General features: G+C 44.5%; 2 protein-coding genes across 6 annotated transcripts in view; one reads left to right on the top strand and one right to left on the bottom strand.

The window, feature by feature from the left end:
• The window catches only part of ATL2 (atlastin GTPase 2), a 37,762-nt gene extending 32,568 nt beyond the window's left edge, over positions 1–5,194 (top strand). For 4 of the 5 annotated variants that reach the window (XM_085219094.1, XM_085219092.1, XM_085219095.1 and 1 more), the window contains exons 12-13: positions 749–1,180; positions 3,221–5,194. In XM_085219094.1, coding sequence (XP_085075220.1) covers positions 749–1,180; positions 3,221–3,340 — 552 coding nt within the window. In that variant the 3' untranslated portion in view covers positions 3,341–5,194. Of the gene's footprint in view, positions 1–748; positions 1,181–2,710 lie in introns of all 5 variants that reach the window. The other variant, XM_085219093.1, reaches the window with a different exon arrangement.
• A 1,104-nt stretch (positions 5,195–6,298) lies between these two features.
• On the bottom strand, positions 6,299–12,810 carry EIF4A3 (eukaryotic translation initiation factor 4A3). The gene is made up of 12 exons (XM_085219089.1): positions 12,513–12,810; positions 12,325–12,397; positions 12,173–12,239; positions 11,444–11,506; positions 10,863–10,995; positions 9,523–9,603; positions 8,955–9,096; positions 8,094–8,232; positions 7,505–7,620; positions 6,918–7,025; positions 6,709–6,836; positions 6,299–6,505 (listed from the first exon to the last, which is right to left on the bottom strand). The coding sequence occupies exons 1-12, from the start codon at positions 12,682–12,684 to the stop codon at positions 6,489–6,491; spliced, it is 1,239 nt and encodes a 412-aa protein (XP_085075215.1). The 5' UTR covers positions 12,685–12,810; the 3' UTR covers positions 6,299–6,488.
• Between the last annotated feature and the right edge of the window lie 5 nt (positions 12,811–12,815).

Here is a 12,815-nt window from a genome sequence, read left to right as displayed (position 1 = left end):
CGTCAGTGTTACAGAGTAGTCCTTAAGAGCATAACCATTTTTGTGCTTGTGCTTATTATAGGGGGAGGAAGGTGATGGGTGTCCTTAATGCAGGTATCCATCTGAGTCCATGCTCTCTTCCCTTCAGCAGAAACTTGCTCTCTCAAGTTGATCTGAATCAACTGTCATAGAGGGCAGCCTAGGGAAGAATAGGCTAAAGATGCTGCCAGCAGGTAGTTCTTGTTAATTCGTATCACCTGGTAAGTTCCCTGGAGCCTGTGAGTGGCAGCAATGAACAAGAAGTTACTGAGTGGGTGAAGTCTGCCCTGCTTGTCCAAATTCATTGCTGAACCTCTCATTGGGGGGTGGTCTGAACTAAAAAGCTGAGGGGAGGGCGTAAGAGTGCTATTTAACCTTTCTCTAGCCGAGCTTTCTCTGCTTCTGGATGTTCCTTGTTTTACCTCTTCATAACAGGAAATTACAGTGGAGTTGATGTCCTCTCCTTATGGGCTTACCTGACAGGACTAATGCTTTCAGTATTCTCCTTCATGTGCTATGGCTTTGTATACAGTCAGACAGTTTAGGCATTTACTGGTCCATGATGCAGAGTACTTTTAGCTGCTTCCCTTGGGATGGGACTCCAGACCTCCCAGAAGAAAATTGCAGGAGTCAGTCTGATAGAGGTTTGAGGGGTAGGTGGCAAGGAGCAGGTTTGCTTTCTGTACAGGATAAGATGCTTTGTGTTGACACCACCTGATTGTTCCTGCAGATTTGTGGAGGAGATAAGCCTTATATTGCCCCATCGGATCTTGAACGGAAGCACCAGGATTTCAAAGAGTCAGCTGTCAAGCAGTTCTGCTCTGTGAAGAAGATGGGAGGGGAGGAGTTTTGTCGGCGCTACCAGGATCAGCTTGAGGCAGAAATCGACGAGATCTATGCAAACTTTGTGAAGCACAATGATGGCAAAAACATATTTTACGCTGCTCGTACCCCTGCCACTCTATTTGCAGTCATGTTTGCCATGTATATAATCTCAGGACTGACTGGGTTCCTTGGTATGAACTCCATAGCTACCCTGTGTAATCTTGTGCTGGGGATGGCTCTTATATCCTTTTGTACGTGGGCATACGTTAAGTACTCTGGGGAATTCAGAGAAGTTGGAACAGCCATCGATCAGATCGCTGAAGCTATATGGGAACAGGTTGGTATCTATTTTAATGAAAAATCTTTTTTTGAGCAAACATATAAAATAGTTTCTGTTCAGTGCTGTGAGTAAAAAGCTGGTGTAGACTTAATAAAGAATGCTAGTTTTGCTGAAGGGAAAATTAGCTTAGAAATGTGACTGATCTCTTTAGTAGGAGAGCATACAAGGAATGCTAGCCCAGGAATGTTACAGGCCTTATTAGATGCTTGAATGGTAAGAGTGGATGGACTCTTCAAAAATCTTACTACTTCTTGAAGCAGAAAAATTCTGCTTTTAAAGGTAAGTTTAAAGTGGCAGGCTTGCACTGTGGATGAGCTGGGTAGAATATTTCCAGTGGTTCAAGAAATGTGGATGTTAGAAACAGCGCTGTCCTTTTGCAATTCACCAGATGGTGTGACTCTGAAGGATTAATTAGACCTGAAGGGAAATGGCTGATGGGTGACCAGACAGACTTGCAATAGTTGTTGTTCACCAAGTTTCTTCCTCTTCCTGGCAGACTTGTGCTGTGTGTGATACTTCAGATAGAATGGTTGTTGTGATGGTTGTTAGGCAAATTTCTGAAAGAACGAGAAGACTTGAGTGTCAAGAGTACCAAAGGCCTGTGTACAAAAATCTTGTTATCTGAATCCAGTTAACATAGCTATCCCAGTACAGCCAGTGTGAAGATCTTGACCAACTGACCAACTCTTTCAAGTAGCTTTTGGAACATTCCTAGTAGCTATGTTAGGTGTCAACAAAAGGGAAATGCTTTTAGAGCTGTTGTTACTACCATTAAAAGGGCTGACTGAATTGACCCAGAATGATACTAAAATAGGTCCTGCTCAGCACAAACAAATAACTGGAGCGTCCTATGCTGATGCAGTCTTGTACATCTCAAGTGACTTTGTTCCAGGCTTTTTGTAGGCAGTGGTATACTCAACCTGTCTGTGGCAGCTGTATAGGGTTATGAATTACTCTGAAGTAACTGGAGAGAAAGTGGATTTCTAATAAAAGGAGGGAAATGAGAAAATATACTAAATTGAGTTACACTGCTTGATTAGTGGTTAAAATTGAGGCTCTTCTGTACCGCTGTAGCTTCTTGCTTTGGAGCTTGGAGCTGAAGAGCACTGCAGAAAAAGTGGAGGGTGTCAGCTGGTTGTGCAGTGCTCGCTATGAGAGCAGTTCTGCTGGAGAATACCTAGAGCACATGGAGTTTAGTTTGATCACTGGCCTTCCTGAGGAGGGGAGGAACTTGGTTTATGGCAGCAGGAGCTTTTTATGGGCTAGAGGAAGGTGTTCTCCGAAGGAGTTTCTTTTGTTACAGTTCTACATCACAGATAATGGGCAAAGCATTTACGGGTCCTGGTCGGAGTCACTCTTTTTATATCCCATATTCTTTCTATTGATTTTTCTTTCTTTTTCCTCCATGCTTCAGAGGAATCCCAGGAAGGTAAGAAGTTGCTGGCAATCAGATTTTTCTGAACTTAACTGACTTTATCTGCTGCCTTCTGAGAGCCACGTTTCCTAACAGCTCAATTCATGTTCTAGGTGTTTTTCAAACTCTTTGAAGTCCTTAGATGCCGAACAATTCGCCGTGCTCTTACATCAGTGCCGCGACAGCGACTCTCATCCAACAATAACAAGAAGAAAAACTAGCCAGTATTTTTAACTTTCTTTCTGTATCTGAAGTGTTCACAACTTACACATATAGGACAATAAGCTGGACCGTCTGGGCCGGTCTGCATAAATGCTGTAACCATACCAGACTGATGCTGCATATAGGGTATGGAATTGCACATCCACCTTCTAGGAACTGTAAAGTGGTTTGCATTTGGAGAAATACTGCTGTGTAGGAGGGATATCACTTGTGTTCATAGCATGTGACTCATTAGTGTAGCAGCAAAACTCATCTGTTTCAGTTCATGCCAGTTTGTGTCAGACTTCAGCATTCCAAATTTTTCCATTATTTCAAGTCTCATCTTTTTGTATGATTTTTTATATTTTATTTTCTTTGGTTACCTCATTTTTTTGTTTCTTTGCACGTTTCTCATTCCACAGGTGTTGAAGCCCATGAGTGATAATTTGGTGGAGGATCATATGAGGCAGTCTGTTAGAAACTCTATCAAAGCAGGCCTGACCGAGCAGGTGTCTCACCATGCCAGACTAAAGACAGACTGACAGTACATCTCCTCTTCAACTCTGCCCTCTCATCCTAGACATGCTTGCTGTACCATGAGAACTCAATAAAAAAAAAATAAAAATAAACCAAAGTTTACAATCAACTGTAGAAGTAGTTTAGTGTGACTGGCTTCACAGACTGCTGCCATCACCTGGGGAGAGTAAGTTTGTCAAGTGCTCTGCTTCCAAGACAAACTGGTGCCATGGAGACTGGGGGTGGGTGGGAGGGGTGTGTTTTTAAGCATAGTCCTGGTGAACCGTGCATGTGTGCGTTTTGGGGTGTGTGTGGGGGAGGGATCTTCCCCCCAGTGTTTGAGTTGATGCAGTGTCTGGCTTACAGTGGGAGCCTGTCCTCTGCGGGAGATAACTTCAGGGAAGTAATGATCAGACCATGTAAGGGGTGCTGTGCTGTCCCCAGATGTACCTAGCTCTGCAACACCCCTTTGCCACCTCTAAGGCCAGAATGTTTCTGTGCATGGAGTTGGTGAAGCTATTAGAGCCACTATGTTAGATATGCATCTTGCTTTACTGCCTTTTATACCAGTGTTACACAAACGCATATATTGGTTCCTCACCGCTGATGGCAGAATAGCTCGTAAGGGAGGCAGTGGGTCTGAGCATCTGGTGTCTTGCCTTGAACTTGCAGACCTGGTCCAGAGGAAGGTGCATATCAGAACTGAGCTGTTTTTTTCTGCAGTTTAGCCTTCATGTATATAATATTGCCATTAATTCTACTGGGGGAAGAAGTTCCATTGAAAAACGTTGCCTACAGCTACCAAGCAATGAGTTAGGATTGTCTGTACAGTGTGTTTAGTTTTTATTTTTTAAGAAATCACAGATAGGGCATGTATATGAAATATAAATATATAAATACAATTTTGTATCAAAGTTTTGTAGTTTATGGCAAAACCTGGTTCTGTGGTAGCTAAGTGCAGTCCCTGTAAGGGAATGTTTGTGGCTCATGTAAATGTGTGAATGCATCAACAATTTGAAGTTTTTTGATATATTTGTGATATTTACCTGCCTTGAGCACTGCAATCTCACTCCCTTGGGAAAATCGGTGGGAATGTTTGTTGTGAAACTCTTGTCTTCTGTTGCATTTTAAAGTTATTTCCTGTAATTTATTTTCAGTACATGATTAAAATCAGTTGTGTATATATGAAATGAAATCCGTGCTTATTTTTAAAAGATGTTTAAGTATGTATTCTACTACATAAACTATGTCAAATACTTATCCTGACAATTATATAAACAAATTGTCTATTGTACTTCATAGCTTTCTATTGAAGCTGATGTTTCTTTCATGCTCGTCTCTGAAAGATGACATCTGTCTAGGTCCTATCCCCTCCCTGTTTAGGAAAACTCTGCTTTTCTGAAGCACGCTTCTTGACTTTACTGAACTGTTTGTCAGCTTCTGCCCTTCAACAACTGTATCATTCTGAACTCTTGTTACAGGCTGTTTTCACTTGACTAAGCATCAATTAAGGTGTTTTCAGAAGTGTGGAGTATAAGGGCAGCTAAACAGTTAACTGCTGTAGTTTCAGCTGGAAAATGACTGTGTGCAATAGCTTGTATTTTATTATTTCTTCATTCCGAAGTAGTACAAATTTCCATCAATGTTTGAGCTGTATCAGGCTCCCCTCTCATCAGGGAGGGAAACTTATTTGTTTAAACTAAAGCAATTGCACTGTGACTTTTGTACCCTACGGAGCTGCTAGGGGTTGGTGGTTGTTACCTGTCCTCCAGAGATTAGGGCTCAGCTCCAGGTGAATGATGCTGAAGATGAGGTAGGAATGTTGCATTTTATGCTATCTTCTCTCAAACTGTACAGATTAAATACTGTTATTTAAACAATCTATTGCTCTTGTGCTGAATCTGTTTTTCTTCTTGGTCAAAAAACTGAGGAATCACAAAGGTGGCTTAGAGTGCCACACTTGCTTTGTACCTTCCTGGAGAATGTAAGAACTGAGAGTCAGATCTGATGCTGTGCCATGCCCTACAGCGATGGTGAGAGCAGAGCTCTACGTAGTGTGACTGCCAGTGAGGCTGGAAGTCTTGATCCAGCCTCTACCCTTCTAGTGGCAGGAGGACTGCTGGTTATGAAGGTGTGCATGTGGTGGGATGGGGAGAAAAGTTGTAGACCCTGCCCCAGGAAGCTACAAAGCAAATAATACAAGGACACAGAGAATAGGAGGGGTAATTGTCATCTTCATCCTTTCTCTGCTGTTTTTAGTGCTGAAGGTTTAGGTTACTGATGCAGGAAAGAGCGCTTGGGAATTGTGCAAACCTTGCTGTGGGATGTTTTTGAGAGGATCCAAAGGCAGGAAGAAAGAGGGATCAATTTTTCTTTTTTTGGAAGCAACAAGTGTGGGGCAAAAAGATTGAAAGTATAAAACATACTGGGCATATGTCAGCAGGTGCCCAATTGCTGCAGCCTGCTCCTGCAAATTCTGCTTCCTGGAGGAACTGCAGTGTGACTTAAGTGCCAGCAACTGGACTAGGGACCTTGACACAGGGATTGTGCTGAGAATGAATACATGGAAAGCAATCACCAGCAACTGCAGAGCCAGGATGCATGTTGGTATTTGAATGTGGATTAGCCAGCGATAGGTAAGCCTCCTGGGGTATTGGAGCAGCCCTAGTCTGGGTTGGATGTACATGTTGTTCTCCCTGAGGCAGCTAGAGGGACCAAACCTATTGTAACAGAGGGGCCACTGAGATGCATTTGAATGGTGTGGAGACTAAAAAGGCCTTGAACACTGGTTATTGGACAGGTTATTGTCTCAAGGTCAGTACTGGTGTGTGGAAGGGAGGGTCTGAACCAGCAGATATGTGGGGTGTTGGGCCAGTTAATGTGGTGCAGCAATTAGAAGGGGAGGAGAACAGGAAACTGTATTTTATGGCAGTATCTCAAAACTCTGCCTGTTACTATTTTGGGTTAAAGTAATCAGCACAGGATATGGTAAAATTTCACTTTTATTGAAAAACATGGGCAGGAGAAAAGACATTATTTACACAAGTTCCCAACTGCAACCCCAACTCAAGAACACATGACCAGCAGTATGACAAATGGAGGGGGGTCCAAAACATAATTATGGAAGCTAAGGACAAGGTATGATGGGTACAACTCCCTCGTCAATGCGGACCTTCAGATAAGATCAGCAACTGAAAAGAAAATAAGAAAAATAAGTATGCTGAGAACTGTAGCCCAGTAGGAAAATGCACGTACTGCTGGGCTTCTCTCCAGGGGAAGGAGAAGAGGGGTTGTGGTTGGGAACAAAGCACATGGCAGAACAAAGCACTTTCAGATGCAGCGCACCAACCTCCAAGCAGGGGAGGGCAGCAGCTTGGGGCAGGCCTGCACTCACCGTTCATGGGCATCTCATCTATCTGAGTGGAGTAGTACTGCTCAATGTCTCTAAGGATGCGGATGTCGTCATTCTTCACAAAGTTGATAGCTACACCTTTTCGGCCGTATCGGCCTGAGCGGCCAATTCTGCAGAGACAGGAGAAACAATGAAGCCACTGTGGGTAAGGGTAATCCAGCCGTGTTCCCTAACGTGAACAGCAAGCTTACCTGTGTATGTACAGTTCTCTGTTGTTGGGTAAGTCATAATTAATGATCAGAGATACCTGAGGCACATCCAGACCTCTTGCCCAAACATCTGTTGAAATAAGGACTCGGCTGCAAAGAGAAGGGGATGGTCACTGAGCACAGATGTGAGCTGAGGAGTCAGGCTGCCCGGTGCTAGAAACATCTGCTATTCTGCCCTCCCCACTGCACTTCCACAAGTGTGCTGCTAGAAAAGCTGGTCCCATAGAACCATCAAACTTCTTGATGAAATGGTGCAAAGCCAGCTCTGGTCTTACATTTTAATTCCTTATTTTAAATGCACCAACTCCCAGTCTCCTCAGCAAAACAAATGGGATAATTCTATGTCTAAAACTATGAGCATCCCTCCTTGGGCAGTAGACATCTCCCATCTCTGAGACACTACAAAGGGATGAAGGAAAATCAAGAATTCTGATTTCTGAACTAAACCAGAAACAAGACCTTGACAGAAGGGAGGGTTTATAGGCTTCTAAGACTGTTTCCTCTGAGGCACTCGAAGACCTCTTGCCTTGTGTAGCAATACTGTAAGCAACGCTACTGAAATAACTTACCTTGCACCAGATCTGAATTCTTTCATGATGGACTCTCTCTCCTTCTGTGGCATGTCCCCATGCATGGATGAAACGGTGAAGTTGGCTTCTCTCATTTTCTCTGTGAGCCAGTCTACCTGTGTGTACAGCCAAGCAGCCTGGGTTAGCAATCTGCTCATGCCAGCCAAAAGTGTTAGTTCTGTTTAGAGAACGTTTGCTGGTAAGGATTGAGAGACTTTAACGACTGTTTTGGAGCAGAAGGAACTAAATAGTCCTTGCAGGGGATCACCCATATGACAGGGTTCTATGAACCCTGAAAAGAAAGGAATTAAAGGCATTCAGAGTGATTTTCTTCTAGGAATTGAAATTAATAAGCGTATTCTTACCTTACCAGTCCTACTAATCTAAAAAGGCAGTTGCTGCCAACTATATCAAGTCTGCCTGTAGCTTGCTGTCTACATCAAGCATCTCCTAAAGACACATTTAACTGCTGTTCTTACTAGACACTTCTCAACCAGGGAAAGAACCAGACACTTTGGCTTGGCCCAGCATTTTCTTCTATGTTGCTCACTGCAAGTGAGATAACATGCCCATCTCGTGGCTGCTGTACCTTTCTCTTGGTGTTACAGAAGATGACAGCCTGGGTGATAGTGAGCGTGTCGTAGAGATCGCACAAGGTGTCGAACTTCCATTCTTCCCTCTCCACAGCCACAAAGAACTGCTTGATTCCTTCAAGGGTCAATTCATCACTTTAGGAAAGAAGAACAGCTTTAAGACACTGCAAGTGGGCGAGTGCATACAATGCAGCTAAAAGGACTGGATGCTCACATGTCTGTCTCAAGTTCCTCTATAAAGTCCCTGGAGAAGACTGCCCTAAGAAAGGCTTCAAGCATGACCCACACAACAGAGGCTCAAAACTTAGCACCCTCTCTGCTCTAGGCAGACAACTTCAAAGGGAAACATTTCTGTTCTCACTTTTATGTGCAAACATCTTGGCAAGAAGAGTGTATAGTGAGGTAACTGGGGCAATGTAAGAGACCGGGCACGGGTCAGGCCTTTCCAGTCAGGCTGCCTACACTTACTTCTTTGACACCTGCTGAGCTGCAGCACATAAGGACCTGTTACAATGCCAGACATAAGCTGTGCATCTAGGGCCTTAGGATCAATCAGCTTTAAGCTTTCTAGCCATACTCTATAATATCAGTGGAAGATACCTACAAAAATTTAATGGAGGAGCACAGGAATTGGGTAGGATGAAAGACAGATTTCCAGAAGAGATTACTGTACTTGGGAAGACGAGGGAAGTCAGATGAGCAGCAGCAAACAGAAATGGACAAGGATAAAGCCAGAGAGCCAATCTGGCCTCTGCTGCAAAGTGCAACATGAGGATGTCTGTAAATACCTACTCAAACTGCAGTGCTGAGAAGGAACATGATTAAGACAAGAATTACTCTTCCCAGGAAAAACTCACCGTTTCACCAAGATGCGAATGGGGTCTGTCATGAATTTGTTGGTCATCTCCAGAATTTCATGAGGCAAAGTGGCACTGATCAGCACCACCTGTGTAGCTGGAGGTAAATATCTGTACACATCATAAATCTGCTCCTTGAAACCTGCAAAAGGAAATCAAGTAGCATTGGGAAGTTAGCACATCTTTCTCCTGAATATCCTTTTATTTCAGTTTAGAATTAGATTAATTCAGCATTGGGCCTATGCTCTAAGAAAAACAGAGTGTTTTTATCATACAGCCAGTGTCACCCATCATTTATCTCTCCCCAGTTCTCCCAGACTTATGGTGACATGGCTGTGTTGCACAGTACAGTACAAAAAGCAACACTCCAGAATTTATAACTACTGAAAAGGACGTGATAACTGAATTAGGCAAAGCGTATTAAGTTTCTTCCTACAGCCCATAATGTAACTGTGCTTGCCTAATTCTGGTAAAAGAGTTGTTTTAAGAAGCAGGACTACCAACTGGGGCGATATCAGAATCTCAAAGAAGTGAGTAAAGAGAAGCACAGGGGAGATAAATATTTCACCTTTGTTGAGCATTTCATCTGCTTCATCCAAAACCAGCATTTTGATAGCACGCGTCCTTAAACTTCGTCGCCGGATCATATCTGTAAGATTTCACTTTGTAAGATGAAAAGGCTCAGAAAGCAAGCGAGCCTACATTGCTCCCAGCTGCTGTCACAGTGCATTTCACTGGAGGAGGGACTGGCACTTCCCCTGTGGCCAACAGAGACCGGTGTTTGGTGATGGAAAAGCACAGCCAAGTGCCAGTTCTCCCCAATATCCTGCAACCAGAGGCTTGTTTCTGCTGCCCAGATAAGGAAGCACAGGCTACAGGGAAGCTGAGTCCGAGCTGTGGAATACTACTTGCTAACTGCACACAAGTACATCAAACTCACATAGCAACTGCAGCTGGATGCCAGAAATGTAATGTGCTACCTCAACTTTGTGTCCAGTGGGCAAATCTACTTCCTGTTTGAAGGAGCACATGGCTCTGTGTAATTCCTTCATCCTGTCACAGAACTATTTGCTCTAAGAGTTGTTAAGAGCCACCCAGTTTGGCAGCTACAAAATTGTTTTGTGGTTGTTATTATTAGTTATTTTTGTCTATGGAGACTAGCTCTGTGTTCTCCCAGTCGTATGTATTCATATAACAAAGTACTACTCTGTTTCAGAAATCCATAACTTACGAGCTTGAAGGCTGACTCTCTCTTTGTACCAACTGCCAGGAACAGTAAATATAAAAAATTTCATGATGTGGAACTAGATAATAAAGTTGCACATGCACTGTTTTGACAAAGAGCTAATGAGGGTCAGTACAGAGAACATATGGGCCTAATATTTATCCCTACATGCGAGAGAGATGGATTTGAAGGCTAGACTAGTTGACTATAACAAAGTGGACACAACAGAGAAGGCTCCAGGGAAACCTCATTGCAGCCTTCCAGTAGTGGAAGGGAGCTTATGAGCAGGAAGGAGACAGACTTTTTACACAGGCATTTTATGTCTCTTGTTTTGACACTCAAACAGACCTAGTTCCTATCTCTTCCATGACACGGAGATAATCCTGGGATTGCAATATTACCACCATTACAAATATTGTTTTCTATGCTACAATGTAAAGAACCACTTCATTAATGAAAAGCAAAGTATAAACAGAAAATCCTAATTCTTGCCCTAGTGTTTTGTCTCATCTCTTCCAGCTACTACTACAGTAAATTTATACTTTGTTGCTCTTCATACTGCATACATTAACAATAAATGTAGTTTCCATGCTATTTCAAATCTAAATGCTTTAAATCTGTGGGATGATCCCATGACTCAATTGAAGCATGAACACAGAAGCATGAAGCCTCCCAGATCTTACCAAACACGCGGCCTGGAGTGCCAGCAACAACATGCTGCCCGTAATCCAGCTTTCGGATATCTTCACCCACATTGGTTCCCCCGATGCAGGCGTGACACTGGACATTCATGTAGTCTCCCAAAGCAAGAAGACCCTGTTTTGACATAAATAATAAATCAATCATCTGAGCTCTTATGAAATTTGTTATTTATCAAGTCATATTGGGCTGAATAGCCACATGATATTTTTCTAGAGATAAAAGCATAAAGATTTTTTCTATTGTTCTCCAAACCTTCTCAATGGCAGGCTTTCAAAGGCCGGGGATCTGGTTATTTCCCAGGGATCACAACTACTTTTAAAGAGTACTGTACTTAGAAATTCAGATAGGAATATATAAAACATCGGACTGCTAACTAACCTGCCATGTAAGGAAGAATGGATATAACACAAATGGGAAAAACAGTTAGGACTTCTTATTCCATTCAGGAAAACGCATTCCCTTTAAAAGCAGAAGTTGCACTTCTAGCTCTGTCGGAGAATGCTTTGAGAATCTGCACTAGTCTTTATCAATGCTTTACAGGCAATGATTTAGATGTTCCTACCTTCTGAATCTGCACAGCCAGCTCTCGAGTTGGTGCTAAGATCAGTGCCTGGGTCTCGCGAACCTGTCGAGCACATGGCAGTTAATTACATAGCAAATATAATGCAAGCAGTAACAAACAGAATAGAGCCCACAGCACCCTAAACTGTCACACTTGAAGGATCAATTGTACAATTTTGTGCTAAAACTTATGGGTTTGCAAGCATTGGTACACCAAGAAAGCTGCACCTGCATGGAACACATACATGTTTATAGCCCTTACATTAAGTTACAAGACTCTGCTTGAGCAGCTCTTCACTGGACAGCTTGTTTTATTCATCCAATTGCTGAGAACAGCTGATCTTCTTGTTCAGAACACAGTGTTTGTCAAACATTCGTCAGTCAGAAGCCTGTGTCTGACCACACAATGCGTGCCAGCTGTTCAGATGAATCCAAGAGGCTCTCAGAGCTGTGAGCACAATTCTGACTGGTGAGAAATCGATTCAGCCCTCCAATGAAAGCAATCACAGAAACATAGAATGGTTTGTGTTGGAAGGGACCTTTAAGACCACCTCATTCCAACCCTGCTATAGGCAGGGACACCTCCCTCTAGACCAGGTTGCTCACAGCCCCATCCAGCCTGGCCTTTGAATGCCTGCAGGGAGGGGGCATCCACAGCCTCTGGGCATCCAGTGCCGGTGTCTCACCACCCTCACAGAAAAGACAACAGACATTTTCAACCCGTGACTACCTGTATGTCCAGACACTGCAGCACAGAGATGGAGAACGTCGCTGTTTTCCCCGTTCCCGACTGTGACCTGAGAACAGAGGTGCGCTGAAGGCTCTGGCGTTCCGGACGAGCCACCCATCCCGCTCCCACGTCCCGCCCCCCCGCCCACGTACTGCGCGATCACGTCGCGGCCCTTGATGATCTGCTTGATGGCTCTCTGCTGGATGGCCGACGGCTTCTCGAACCCTGCGGGGACACGGCCGTTACAGCGCGCTGCCGCGCATGCGCACCGCCCCTCGCCGCCGCCGCCATTTCCCTCGCCCCCGCCCTCTCCCCCTCCCGCCGCCGCCCCGCCGCGTACCGTAGGCGTAGATGCCGCGCAGCAGGTCCTCCCGCAGCCCCATGGTGTCGAAAGTGGGTGTCACGTCCACCTCTTCGCTCGTCTCGAACTCTACCTTCGTCATGTCTTCCTCCTTCATGATCCGCTTCCTCGCCGAGCCGGTGGTGCCGCCGGAGCCCGCGGACCCCGACATGGCTCAGTCAGGCCTTCCCGCCGCCCTACCCGCGCACGACGACGATGGCGCGGCCGCCACGCACCCAGAGAACTGGCTGCTGCGCATGCGCGGGAATCCCGACGGAGGCGGTGGGTGCGGAGCGCGCATGG

The sequence above is a fragment of the Meleagris gallopavo genome, chromosome 2 (genome assembly GCF_905368555.1).
Source record: "Meleagris gallopavo chromosome 2, MGAL_WU_HG_1.1, whole genome shotgun sequence".
In the NCBI taxonomy this organism is placed as follows: domain Eukaryota; kingdom Metazoa; phylum Chordata; class Aves; order Galliformes; family Phasianidae; genus Meleagris; species Meleagris gallopavo.
Note: the sequence above shows the minus strand (reverse complement) of the source record. Positions and strands in the feature narration are given on the sequence as shown.

Coding starts and splice junctions, on each gene's coding strand:
- EIF4A3 (XM_085219089.1), bottom strand. CDS start 12,684: ATGTCGGGGTCCGCGGGCTCCGGCGGCACCACCGGCTCGGCGAGGAAG. Junction 11,507..12,172: donor TGCAGTGTCTGGACATACAG/GTAGTCACGGGT, acceptor TGTGCTCGACAG/GTTCGCGAGACCCAGGCACT. Junction 9,604..10,862: donor CACTCCAGGCCGCGTGTTTG/GTAAGATCTGGG, acceptor GAAATCTTACAG/ATATGATCCGGCGACGAAGT.